This window comes from Archocentrus centrarchus, unplaced genomic scaffold (assembly GCF_007364275.1).
Source record: "Archocentrus centrarchus isolate MPI-CPG fArcCen1 unplaced genomic scaffold, fArcCen1 scaffold_58_ctg1, whole genome shotgun sequence".
Taxonomy (NCBI): Eukaryota; Metazoa; Chordata; class Actinopteri; order Cichliformes; family Cichlidae; genus Archocentrus; species Archocentrus centrarchus.
This window is the reverse complement of record NW_022060279.1, coordinates 975,083-987,545: the sequence shown is the minus strand read 5'-3', so window position 1 is coordinate 987,545 and position 12,463 is coordinate 975,083. Positions and strand designations below refer to the sequence as shown.

Genomic DNA, 12,463 nt, shown 5'->3' with positions numbered 1-12,463 from the left:
GCTGAAATATCTGGAAAGGCAGACACACACACACACTACAACAAATGAATACAGTAAGAAAAGAAATTAATGAGTTACCAAAGCACGACACTTAAAACAGAACTACTATAAAGCTGGTCCTAAGGCTGCAAAATTATTGGCGAGAAAACAACAAGTAGATAGAACTATTAATAAATTACATGATCCCAAAATACTTCAACTTAAAAGTGAGCCGAAAGAAATCGCAAACACCTTTAAAGACTATAAAAAAACTTTATTCACAAACATCAGCTCTGAATCAAAGTGAAATTAGAGCATTCTTAGACTCATTGGACCTACCCTGACTGGCAAAAAACAAAATGAATATTTAACAAAGCAGATAACTATGAAGGAAATTCAAATAGCAACTGGGAAACTAAAATTAGCCAAGGCGCCCAGTAGTGATGGAGTTCTGACAGAGTTGTATAAAGTTTGAAAAAGAACGAACTCCAGTTCACCTTTAATTGGATTATGACCAATAATCACACTCCTCCCTCCTGGAGGGAAGCAATAATAACGGGAAGGCACAAAAAGAAATACTGCCATAATTACAGACCAATCTCCATTCTAAATGTTGATTATAAGATTTACACTTCAATTATCACAACTAGACTCCAAACGCTGGAACCAGACCTGAGAGACGAGGATCAAACTGGGTTTGTTAGGGACAGAGAACATCAGAAGGACTTTACATATTATACATAAGACACACAGATACAAGCTACCAGCACATTAATAAGTTTAGATGCAGAAAAAGTCTTTATGAGAGTTATTTGGGAGTTTTTATATTTAACTTACTGGAGTTAGGTTAACTGGTCACTCTAAATTGCCCATAAATATGAATGTGAGTGTGAATGGTCGTCTGTCTGTGTTAGTCCTGCGACAGGCTGGTGGCCTGTACAGGGTGTACCCTGCCTCTCGCCCAGCCCCCAGATCTCTCTAATAACTGGGTGTAACTATAAATAAAAATCTGTCAAAACTATACCAATCTAACTATGACCTCATAAATACCAACATAGGAAAGACATTGATAGATGGTCTACCTACCCCTTAGGATTATATGACAGAATTAATGTGATCACGATGAATATTTTGCCATGACTATGGTATTTATTTGCATCACCGCCAATAGAAATACCACAGAGCCAATTCCAAAAATGGGACAAGCTTATCTCTGGATTTATACAGGAAGGCCACCTAGAAGCCGCTGTGCTACACCACAGTGACCTAAAGACAGAGGGGGACTGGCACGCCCAAATCTGAAGGAGTGTCTCCACACAGCTCAGCTGTGCTATCTGGTCTGTTGGTGTGATGTGAAATGTGTTGCACGATGGAAAAATATTGGAAGCTCTGCATGCAAATCCCCAATCCAAACAAGAATTGGAGAGAATGATCCCAGAAGTTATAAGGACAAAAAGAAGAACGTTAACCCAATAGCACTTTTTACTCTAGACAAATGGTATTCAGTGCTAAGACAATTAAAACTGGGGAAAGAACTTGGACTTTTGAGATGGATCACCTACGATTATGAATTCAAACCAGGTAAATCTGACTCAGCTTTTAATCAATGGGCAGGGAATGGTATTACAGCTATGTGCACACTTATTAAATAAGGTCAGATGCAGAGTTTTCAGTATCTGAAATCCAGGTACAATCTTTCAAACCGGGATTTCTTTAGATAGCTACGGATACAGGATTATTATATAAACTGTATAAGGATAAAAATACACCCAATTATTAAGGCACTGGTACTATCTTATCAAGAGGCAACCCTCAGAGTGGTATCAACCATATACCGTGTTCTTATGGAAGCTAGAAAATGCTGAACCGTATGTGAAAAATAAATGGGAGCAGGAGCTGAGCCGCGGTGGGGTGGTTGGGGGGGACTGGGCACTGCATTTCCATGCCCAGGCCAGTATGTCCTGTCGCCTGTTTGTGTCTATTGTTGAGTGAATGGGCATCTAGGAGGAGCGGGCCGCCCTCTGCGGTGGGGGCGAGGGCGCCAACCTCGGGTGCTGCAGTGCTCCGGGATGCTGTCACCGCGGCCCCGGGCTCACCTCCCCCTGCCCTGTGCTGGGGTGTGGGAGGTCGGGGTGCCTATTGAGCCAGCGGCCAGCTGGCTCTCTTCTTCCAGGATTTTTCCTGGTCATATGCCCCCCCCCCCCCCCTCCCCCTCCCCATACACAAACACACACACACACACACACAGAATACACATCACTCACAGATGTAGGATGGAGAGGCCACGTGGAGAGCTGCACCACCACTTGCCTCTCCGTTTTAATTGCACTTTAGTCATTATAACTCACAACACATACACACTTACACCCTGATACACATAGGACCTTTGGGGCAGGCATGTTACTCAGAGGTTGATGAGATGGGCCGCTGAGGTGGCCCCACTCGGATCCTCGTCACTGTCTGTCTCCAAATTTTATTTGCACTTTAGACATGGAGGGTTTTGGGGGGGCAGTGTGGGCAAGCGCTGACGACCAACAGTTGGCGCTTGTGGCATAACTGTCCCCTCAATTTTAACTGCACCCTATACACCTCATTCACTCACAAACATTAACACATAGACCTACAAGTTGGGGAGGAGGAGGGGTGGATGGGTCATCTTACACCCCGATTTCTTGCGTCTCGCCCGGGGTAGGGGTCGGGTGGTTCCTTGGGGACCGGGCTGGTGGCGTCCTGGGGTCGCTGTTGGCCCTGGGGTGGTTTCCACTTGCCCCGCCTTCAGAGGGTGGGTAGCTATGGATGAATGTGTGTCTTTGTGTATTTGTCACCGTCTCCGTGAGTATGGGTGGGTGAGTGAATGTGTATGTATGGCATATCTGTGTGTGGGTAAGTATGTATGGGCATGTATGAGTATCTGTGTATAAATGTGTACACGGGTGTCTGGGTGTGTTTGTATGTATGGCTGGACCTGGGTCTGGGCCTTGTGCCTTGCCTCCTGGCCGCTCCTTGCTGGTTGCCTCCCCCCCCCTACCCCCCTGGGATGGGGGTGCCTCGGGGTTCCTGGGGGGGGCTGGGGGTTCTGGCGTGGGTACTGGCCTGCCCCCCGTGGTGGTGCGGTGCGGGGCTGCGTTGGCTTCTTCGGCGTGGGGGGGGGGCGGGGTGGAGGGGCGGGCGGTCCTTGGGTGCCGTGGGCCCGGGAGCCCTGCCGCCGGCCAGTGCAGGGGGCTGGCCGCTGGGGGGGGGCTGGCTTCTCATCGCCTTGGGTTCCCTGGAGCCCTCGCTCCTCGACTGGGGGGGCTCCGTCTGAGACCACCCTCTCCCGTCTGCTGGGGTAGGTGTGCGGTTGTCTTTGGACTGAGTGGCCGGGGGTCTTCCTGGCTCTTGGTGGGCTGCTGGTGGCCTGGGGTTCCGGGGGCTTTCCGTACCTGCCTCTGGCTTCTGATGGGTGGAGCTGCAGCGTTTTGCCCTCATTGGTAAGTACGTTCCATGACACAGACACAAACATGACACAGACACAAACGCCCACTCAATCACAACTCAACAAAATTGTTGGTGTGCGTAACATGCTTTGTTAGTTTTGTTTTTCACACACAAATTTATTTTTGCGAGTATTGATAGTATTTTTTTATATGTTAAAGTGATGAAGTATCTGATTAATAGACTTGTGCTCTTTCCCCTTTTTTTTTTTGCTCCCTTTCTCTCTCCCTTTTTCTTCTCTTTATTTTCCTCTTCTTCAGCCTGTCAGCTCTGGCTGTTACATAGTATGTGGAAAAATAACTCAGATAAATAAAATAAAGGGTTAAAACAACAACAAGAAGAGCCTATTGAGAACCTATAGAGCTCATCTTGAAATAGCAAATATGTTTGGCACAACAACGCATTCAGATCACAGTTCTGCTTGCAAGATCTACCAGACATGACAGGCTAAAAAAAAAAAAAAAAAAAAAAAAAAAAAAAAAAAAAAAAAAAAAAAAAAAAAAAAAAAAAAAAAAAAAAAAAAAAAAAAAAAAGAAATACCAGAGGAGGTGTGGTACAAGACGTGGGCAGCACTCAACAACACAATCAGTGAAATGGACGGAATTTAATTGGAGGGATTTTCTGACACATCAGATTAAGAGTAGACAGAGGGCCACCAAACAGCCATGCTGGAGACTGTGTGGTCAGATGGAACCAAACCACACACACAGGTTTTGGTCATGGAAAATAATACCCTTCTGGGATGACATTCACTCAGCTGGTGTTGAAATAGCTGGATATGAAATTCCATGATTATTCCAAATTTGGGTCATCTTAAGGAATATGTTCAATATCTGCTCAAGGTTCTCCTGGTAGGAGAGATTTTTATGATGGAGACGCTCACACATAGACTGAAAATGAAGAAGACTTTTACAAGTCTGGGACAAACGGTTAACATACAGACGAAGAAAGGACGATTTAATCACACAATGAGACAGAATAGCTGTGACACTACTCCAATACTTCTACTCACAAGAAAAGGTGCTAATGCAGAGCGCCCACTCAGTCACAAAAAAACAGGCACACCATCAAATTCAAAATGAGCTCATATTTTTCTGGAAATCGTAAAATGTCACCTTAAAGATTTGATATGTTTTCTATATTCTATTGGGAATAAAATGTGTATTTGAGATGTGCAAATCATTGCATTCTGTTTTTATTTGCATTTATCACAACCTCCAAATGTTTTGGGGAAATGAGGTCATATTCAAGAAAACATTTTGATGGGTTGATGTAAGTACTACATAATGGATGGCAGGGTGCTCGTCCCATAACAGCTGAGACACTGCAAATCAAGCCACAGAAGTTCTGAGTGATCACCTTTATTCATTTCAAGATGGCTGTGGAGGATCAACACTTACCTCTAAAAGGACACTTAGAGCTCCGGGGGTTGTAGAACCAACACCAAGGAGCACTCATATACAGAGCACATATGGCCCACCACCCCATCCAAAATTATCAGCTTATCTTTGCATTAGAACTGCACCCCCCCACAGAAGTTAAATACAAAGCAGCAGTACAATAATTATCTAGAGAACAATGCAGTTCTTTTCTAATCTTCACTCCCGTTATGTTCATGCTTCAGTAAACCATATAATCCACATCCACACACTACAGTATACCTTCCACCAGCACCTGGCTCACAGCAGTTAAAGAACAGTGTCCTGCTTTATGCACGGTTTCATACAGTATGCTGATTGGTGGGGTTGTAGATTAGTGTTCTGGCATTTGCTTTAAAATTTCTGACCCTGCTTGAAATCTGAGGCAGGCTCTCTTTGGTCTCCAAACAGCGAGGTGGAAACCATCGTTCGGAATAAAAACTCCCCAAACAGCAGCAGTCAAAGTGGGTTTGTGATGTAGTGACTAAGATGTCTATCACAAGCCTTAGCAAATCATTTTTGTATGATTCATTTAAAATGTTGTGCTCATAAAGAGACTCATAAATACAAAGAACAGCTGGAAAAATAAGCAGTTGTGCTCCTGTCACTTAATTTTCTCTGCTTTTAGTTTAAAAGACCTCAAAACTACAGAGGTCAGGTGTTTATGACTGAACACCTGTGCAGCACAGTTTGCTTAGGTTGCAATATTTCAATTCCATTTTATTTATATAGCACCAAATCGCAACAAACAGTCGTCTCATGGTGCTTTATACTGTAAGCTTCCCCTGGCAGTGACTCCAATATCCATTCTATTATGTGCTAACAGGACACATAAAGGGAGTATTTGCAGCTGAGCATTTATCAGTGGGTATTTTCTCATGAAATTAATTTATTATCATTTTATACAGACTTATTTATTGGAGAGAAGTGAGGAAGTTACATAAACATTATTTGTGCCGACCAGTTACAGCGAAGAATCAAAACTAAATGAATTTAAGCTGCTTGATTTACATTTGAGTGTTCTGATAAATGTTTTAACCACCTGAATGAATTCAAAGCTCCAAACATGTGTAATAAGGCTGCTCCTCTGCTCTGTGATCCAACAGCACTCCAGATGTGTGACAGAGCTGGATGTCTCTCTGTGTTGTTTGTGTAATTTCCAAATAAAACAGATGTTTAAAAATGAGAAAATGTACCATTTAAAAAAAATAGTCATTTTGAATTTGATGGCAGCAACACATCTCAGACGCTGGGAGAGTAGGGCCGTGCTTCCCGCTGTGTATTCTCAGAATCTTTTGATATTATGTACTATAGATGAGATGTTCAAAATGAGGAGCAGGATTCTAAAACTGCTCCACAATTTGTAGATGCTGTTTTTTGCAGAACTGCTACCCATCTTTACTTGTGAAAAACTGCCACTCTAAGATGCTCTTTTTTACACCCAATCATGCTGCTGACCTGTTGCCAGTTAATTAGTTACAAAATGTTCCTTCAGCTGTTTTAGTACCTTTTTTGCCCACATCCCAACTTTTGAGCCATGTTGCTGCCACTAAATTAAAAGAGTAATATTTTTCTTAAAATGGTACATTTTCTCAGTTTAAACATTTCATTTGTTCTCTTGTGATGAAACTGTGGGTTTGAGATTTGCAAATCACTGCATTCTGTTTTCATTTACACAGGACTCCAACATTTTTGGAACTGGGGTTGTAATACACCTTTTTTGAACATCTGTTAGGCTGGTTGCTCTTAGATGGTTGGAGGAAACCTGCAGAAACAGTCATCCTATCTTGTGCTCCCTTCCACCTGTTGGCCTTCAGGGCGGCACTCCTCAGAGGCCTCTACTTCAGAAGACATCTGGATTTTCTCTGGGATCACATCACTTGTGGTGTGATGTAGTGTCTCTGGTACAGGTGGAGAGGTTGGAGGGTGGATGCTGCCAGCAGGATTTTCCTCCACGGTCGCCTCCTCAGCCTGTGTGGAGCTGGTTTCACTGATGGTGTCTGTGCTCACGCCTGTGCGCCGGAATAACCTCTGACCTGTGACACAAGATAAACCTGTAAGCTTTCTAATGCTGAAAAGCTGAGCTGAAGCCAGAGAGGGGAAGATATTCTTAAAGACAGAAAGAGAAGAGAAGATATGCTGTAGCTGAAAACAAATGCAATGTTCTTATGTCAGAAGAACACAAGCCAGTCTATAACAGGAGCCACATTGATTGCCATCATGACATGAAACGTGTGGGTAGTTTCTAGCAGAAGTTAGAAAAAAAGAAAAGAAAAAGTAATTTAACCGCATATATACATACACACACATATATACATATATACAAGTATCTTACAACTCTAATCAGATCATTTCCACATTTCCAATTTAAATATGGCCAATCTGCCCTCCAAGGTTGTGTCCTTGTGAAGTGCTGCATAGCTTTCAGCAGCCCTGCTAAGCGTAAGTCCTTTGTGACCACTTATACTTATGCCTCTGCAATGCCTGCTTCTCCACTGCATCCAAATGGCAACACAGTAGACTTGAACTTGTGCAGAGATTGTGTTGGTGTGGCTGTTTAATGCTCTGAGCTGGAGTACAATGCCATGAAGAGGGTAGAGCTCTAGCAACAATGACATTATATAGAACATCTTTGTTTGACCAACGAATTATGGCTTGATGTCCTCATGTGGGTCATTTAATCTCTTCAGACTCTATCCTCCTCTTCATGCCCTTTGGGAGCAGGTGAAGTATTTCCAGAAACTATCTACCAGATACTTTTCAGGAATGTTCTCCCTCAGACACCAAAGGATGTTACAGCATTTACAGTCTGATCACAGAAAAACAACTCTATGAACGCCACAAAAATTAATTACAAAAAACAAACAAATAAATAAATAAGACTGTTTCTGCAGGCCCTGAGCTGGATACTGCCACTAAAAACTGCTGTCTGGGGTCCAGAGACCCAGCTCTCATCACCAGTGATGATCCACATGTAGATGTTTGTTCTGTTCAAGTGATCAGAACAGGATTTCCAGGAATCTGACAACTGCAACTGAGCTGTAAGTAAATGGGTTGGTTCTTATACAGCACTTTTCTACTTTTCCTGAGCACTCAAAGTGCTTTATACAACATGTCTTCAATCACCCATTCAAGTGTTTTCTGGAAGTGTTCAGGATACACAAGGACACGACTTTAAAGGAGAGATTGTTCAAATTTAAATCAGGTATGGTTTTGATTTCAATGGGTAAAGTTTTTATCAGCAGAAAGAACTTTAGCTTCACTCACCACAACTAAAAGAAGACCTACAGTGGGGAAAATAAGTATTTGACACGCTGCTGATTTTGTAAGTTTTCTCACCTACAAAGAATGGAGAGGTCTGTAATTTTTATCATAGGTATACCTCACCTGTAAGACAGAATCTAAAAAAAATTCCAGAACATCACATTGTATTATTATTAAATAATTAATTTGCATTTTATTGCATGAAATAAGCATTTGATCAACCACCAACCAGCTAGAATTCTGGCTTGCACAGACCTGTTAGTTTTTCTTTAAGAAGCCCTCCGATTCTGCACTAATTACCTGTATTAATTACACCTGTTTGAACTTGTTATCTGTAAAAAAGACTCCTGCCCAAGCACTCAATCACACTCCAATCTCTCCACCATGCCCAAGCCCATAGAGCTGTCTAAGGACACCAGGGACAAAACTGTAGACCTGAACAAGGCTGGGATGGGCTACAGGACAACAGGAAAGCAGCTTGGTGAGAAGGCAACAACTGTTGATTATTATTATTAGAAAATGGAAGAACAACCCCAAGAACACCATCCCAACCGTGAAGCATGGAGGTGGAAACATCATACTTTGGGGGTGCTTTTCTGCAAAGGGGACAGGACGACTGCATCGTATTGAAGTTAGGATGGATGGGGTCATGTATCCCAAGAGCAACCTCCTTCCCTCAGTAAGAGCACTGAAGATGGGTCATGGCTGGAACTTTCAGCATGACAATGACCCAAAACACCACAGCCAGGGCAACTAACGAGTGGTTCTGTAAGAAGAATTTCAGGGTCCTGGAGTGGCCTAGCCAGTCTCCAGACCTGAACCCAATAGAAAATCTTTGGAGGAAGCTGAAACTCAATGTTGTCCAGCGACAGCCCTGAAACCTGAAAGATCTGGAGAAGATCTGTATGGAGGAGTGGGCCAAAATCCTGCTGCAATGTGTGCAAGCTTGGTCAAGAACTACAGGAAATGTCTGACCTGTGTAATTGCAAACAAAGGTTTCTGTACCAGATATTTAGTTCTGTTTTTCTATTGTATCAAATACTTATTTCATACAATAAAATACAAATTAATTATTTAAAAATCCTACAATGTGATTTTCTGCATTTTTTATTTTAGATTCTGTCTCTCCCAGTTGTACCTACGATATAAATTACAGACCTCTCCATTCTTTGTAGGTGGAAAAACTTTCAAAATCGGCAGCGTATCAAATAATTGTTTTCCCCACTTTAGCTCAGAAGGTAGAGCAGGTCACCTACTGATCGGAAGGTCAGCGGTTCGAATCCTGGCTACTCCAGGCTGCATGCCAGTGTATCCTTAGGCAAGATACTTAACCCCAAATTGCTCTCCGATGCAACCGTTCGAGTGTGAATGTGTGTGAATGTTAGGTAATAAAAAGCACTTAGCTTTGATAATCATGGAAGTGCTTGTATGAATGGGTGTGAATGTAAACATGTTGTATGTTGAGTGCTCAGAAAGAGTAGAAAAGCGCTATATAAGAACTAGTCCATTTACCATTATTCCTCTCCAACTCCACAGACTCTCAGTTAAAAATCATCCTTATTTATCTTACACTGCTTGTTTCAGACAGTTTTAGCACCTTCCCCTTTGAAGCCACCCTCCCTTTAGACTGACTTTACCTTCTTCTGAATTACTGGCTCTGCTTTGAATGGCAGGTGGGTGACCATATAAAGGTCCCTCTCTTTGACAGCATATAGATTCAAGAGTAGGAAAAAAGTTAACTGGGCACGTGGAGCAGTCTGAAGCTGAATTTAGTCTCTCAGGCGTTACTCGTACATAGTCTGAGTACACGAGACAGAAAAGGACAAGTTGCATATGTTACCTTTATCTACTGATGAAACTGTTAGGGATTCTTTTTTTACTCAGTGAATAAAGGACAAATGTTTTAAGGTAAACTCCAGTAAATTAATTAATAAACAGTAGATCAACCAAATAATAAACAATTAAATAACACATTAGACAGAGAGTAACAGATCAGAAAGTAGTAGACTAACTTCTCTGTTTCAGAGCATCTTATCTTGAGGACCGGCCACAAGGAATCATAATTAAAACATCAGGAAGATGATGTTCTTCATGCCTGCACAGCTGAGGAATCATGAGTCATGAAAACCAGTTGGACAACACCCAGAGATTGTTTATGTATAGAAAAGAGGAGGCTGTCAGTATAAAGACGTTGTGGTTAGACAGGAACACGGGCTCATAGAGAGAGCACACAGGCCTGTCTCTTCTGAGTCCCCACATGCATGTGTGTATTTTTCTGATTCTTTAATACATTAAATGAATTACTTTTTTAATTAAAATGTTTCAGGTGTCTTCCTTCATAAAAAACCTGTTTACGGGCGCCTGGGTGGCTTAGTGGTGAAGCCGGCGACCACATATACACGCCGCGTTGCGGTGCGGGCGGCGCGGGTTTGCGTCCCGGCCCATCGCCAATTTGCCCGCGTGTCTTTCCCCCGTTTCCTGTCTCTCTCCACTGTCGATAAAAGCCGCTGTGGCCAAAAATACAAAAAAAACCTGTTTACCTGTCAAAACCGATAACTACAAATGATTCCCATGTGATCAGAGCAGATGCAATTCCAAGAAGAGCTTTTATTTATTACTTTAACAATGGTGAATGAAAGGCAGGAATTCTCTTACCCGGGGATCTCTTTGATGAAGAGGGGAGAGTGTCTTGTGGGGATGGCCTGCCTGCTTGGGCTTTGGTGGAGTAAGTCACTTCTGTGGAATCCAGAGAACCTACAGAAACAATCATTAACCCACTCATGTATGTTACACATATAGTACAGAGGTAAACAATCAGACTTTGAGAAGCAGTTACAGAATTAATGAGTGGGATTAGGTCTGTTAAAGAGCCCATATGTCACAACACAAAACGTGACCTGCTGTAGGAGTGTACTGTTTCCATGGGGCAATATCTGCTCTGCAATAATGTTTAATTGGTGGTATGATCAAAATAACATCCACAAGGACCTGAGGTTTCCCAGCAGAACACTCCATTGTAACATGATGACAAATGTTATTTACTTCTGTTGACAGTGGTTGTCTTGTTGTGGTTCACTGGTAACAAATTTTTATACAGTTATAAAATATGGGCTCCTGAATATTTCTCATATACAATATATCACCAAAAGTATTCACTCATCTGCCTTCACACACATGAACCTGAGTAACATCCATCTTTAATCCAGAGGCTTTAATATGATGTGGGCCCACCCTTTGCAGCTGTAACAGCTTCAGCTCTTCTGGGAAGTCTTTCCACAGGTTTAGGAGTGTTTATGGGAATTTCTGACCATTCTTAATTTGTGAGGTCAGACACTGATGTTGGAGAGAAGGCCTGGCTCACAGTCTCTGCTCTAATCCATCCCAAAGGTGTTCTGTCAGGCTGAGGTCAGGACTCTGTGCAGGCCAGTCAAACTGGTTCATCCATGTCTTTATGGACTCTGCAGTTGGTGACCTCTGTGCACTATGACCCTCAGCATCCACTGACCCCACTGATTGAACGCATCCTACCAATTCATGCCTGAGTTGCAGTCGTTCCCAATCCACTCTGTTATAATCCCACTAACAGCTGACTGTGGAATATTTAGCAGTGACTGGAGTTGTTGCACAGGTATCATCCTATCACGGTACCACACTGGAACTCACTGAGCTCCTGAGAGCGACCCATTCTTTCACTGATGTTTGCAGAAGCAGTCTGCATGCACAGGTGCTGGTTTATACACCTGTGGAAGTGACTGGAACACCTGGATTCAACGGTTTGGATGGGTGAGTGAATACCCCCCACCACCACCTGTGTGATAACACCGGCCTGTGACTTTTGTCTGGTTAGAACCCTGTAAATAATGTGGTTGAAACAAGAGTGACTTTGTACACAGAGCAGAACAAGAGACTGACAGTTACTGTCCAAAGAGAGAAATGCACTACCTGCAGCCAGATTGAAGGTCTTCCCCTTTATGGAGCTTTGGACCGGAGAGAACCAGTTTAACATGGAGCCAACCAGAGGAAGCTGTCTCAGCATCCCCTACAACACACAGAGGGAGTCACATCTCCTCAAACACACAAAGATTCTAGACACACACTATCCATAAGTGAATACAAGCACCAGAACATGTGTTCCCCCCCTCAGGAGCCAGTAATTTGAAGGAAAAAAAAAAGCCACATGAATATTTAAATTTCTCACCATTTTCCAAGGTGGCTGCCACTTCCAATACAGGAAACAACAATTTTACCACAGAATTCCAGCCACTGGATACAGTTTTTAGTCTGATTTATATGGTTTTGATTATGGGGCAGTAAAATGGACAACTCAA

General features: G+C 42.8%; 1 protein-coding gene across 2 annotated transcripts in view; it reads right to left on the bottom strand.

Annotated features, from left to right (window-relative positions):
- Positions 1 to 5,766: 5,766 nt before the first annotated feature.
- Positions 5,767 to 12,463, bottom strand: part of pdxdc1 (pyridoxal-dependent decarboxylase domain containing 1) — a 52,615-nt gene continuing 45,918 nt past the window's right edge. For both annotated transcript variants that reach the window (XM_030725573.1, XM_030725574.1), the window contains exons 21-23: positions 12,078 to 12,174; positions 10,791 to 10,889; positions 5,767 to 6,907 (exon numbers count right to left, since the gene is read on the bottom strand). In XM_030725573.1, coding sequence (XP_030581433.1) covers positions 6,654 to 6,907; positions 10,791 to 10,889; positions 12,078 to 12,174 — 450 coding nt within the window. In that variant the 3' untranslated portion in view covers positions 5,767 to 6,653. The remainder of the gene's footprint in view (positions 6,908 to 10,790; positions 10,890 to 12,077; positions 12,175 to 12,463) is intronic.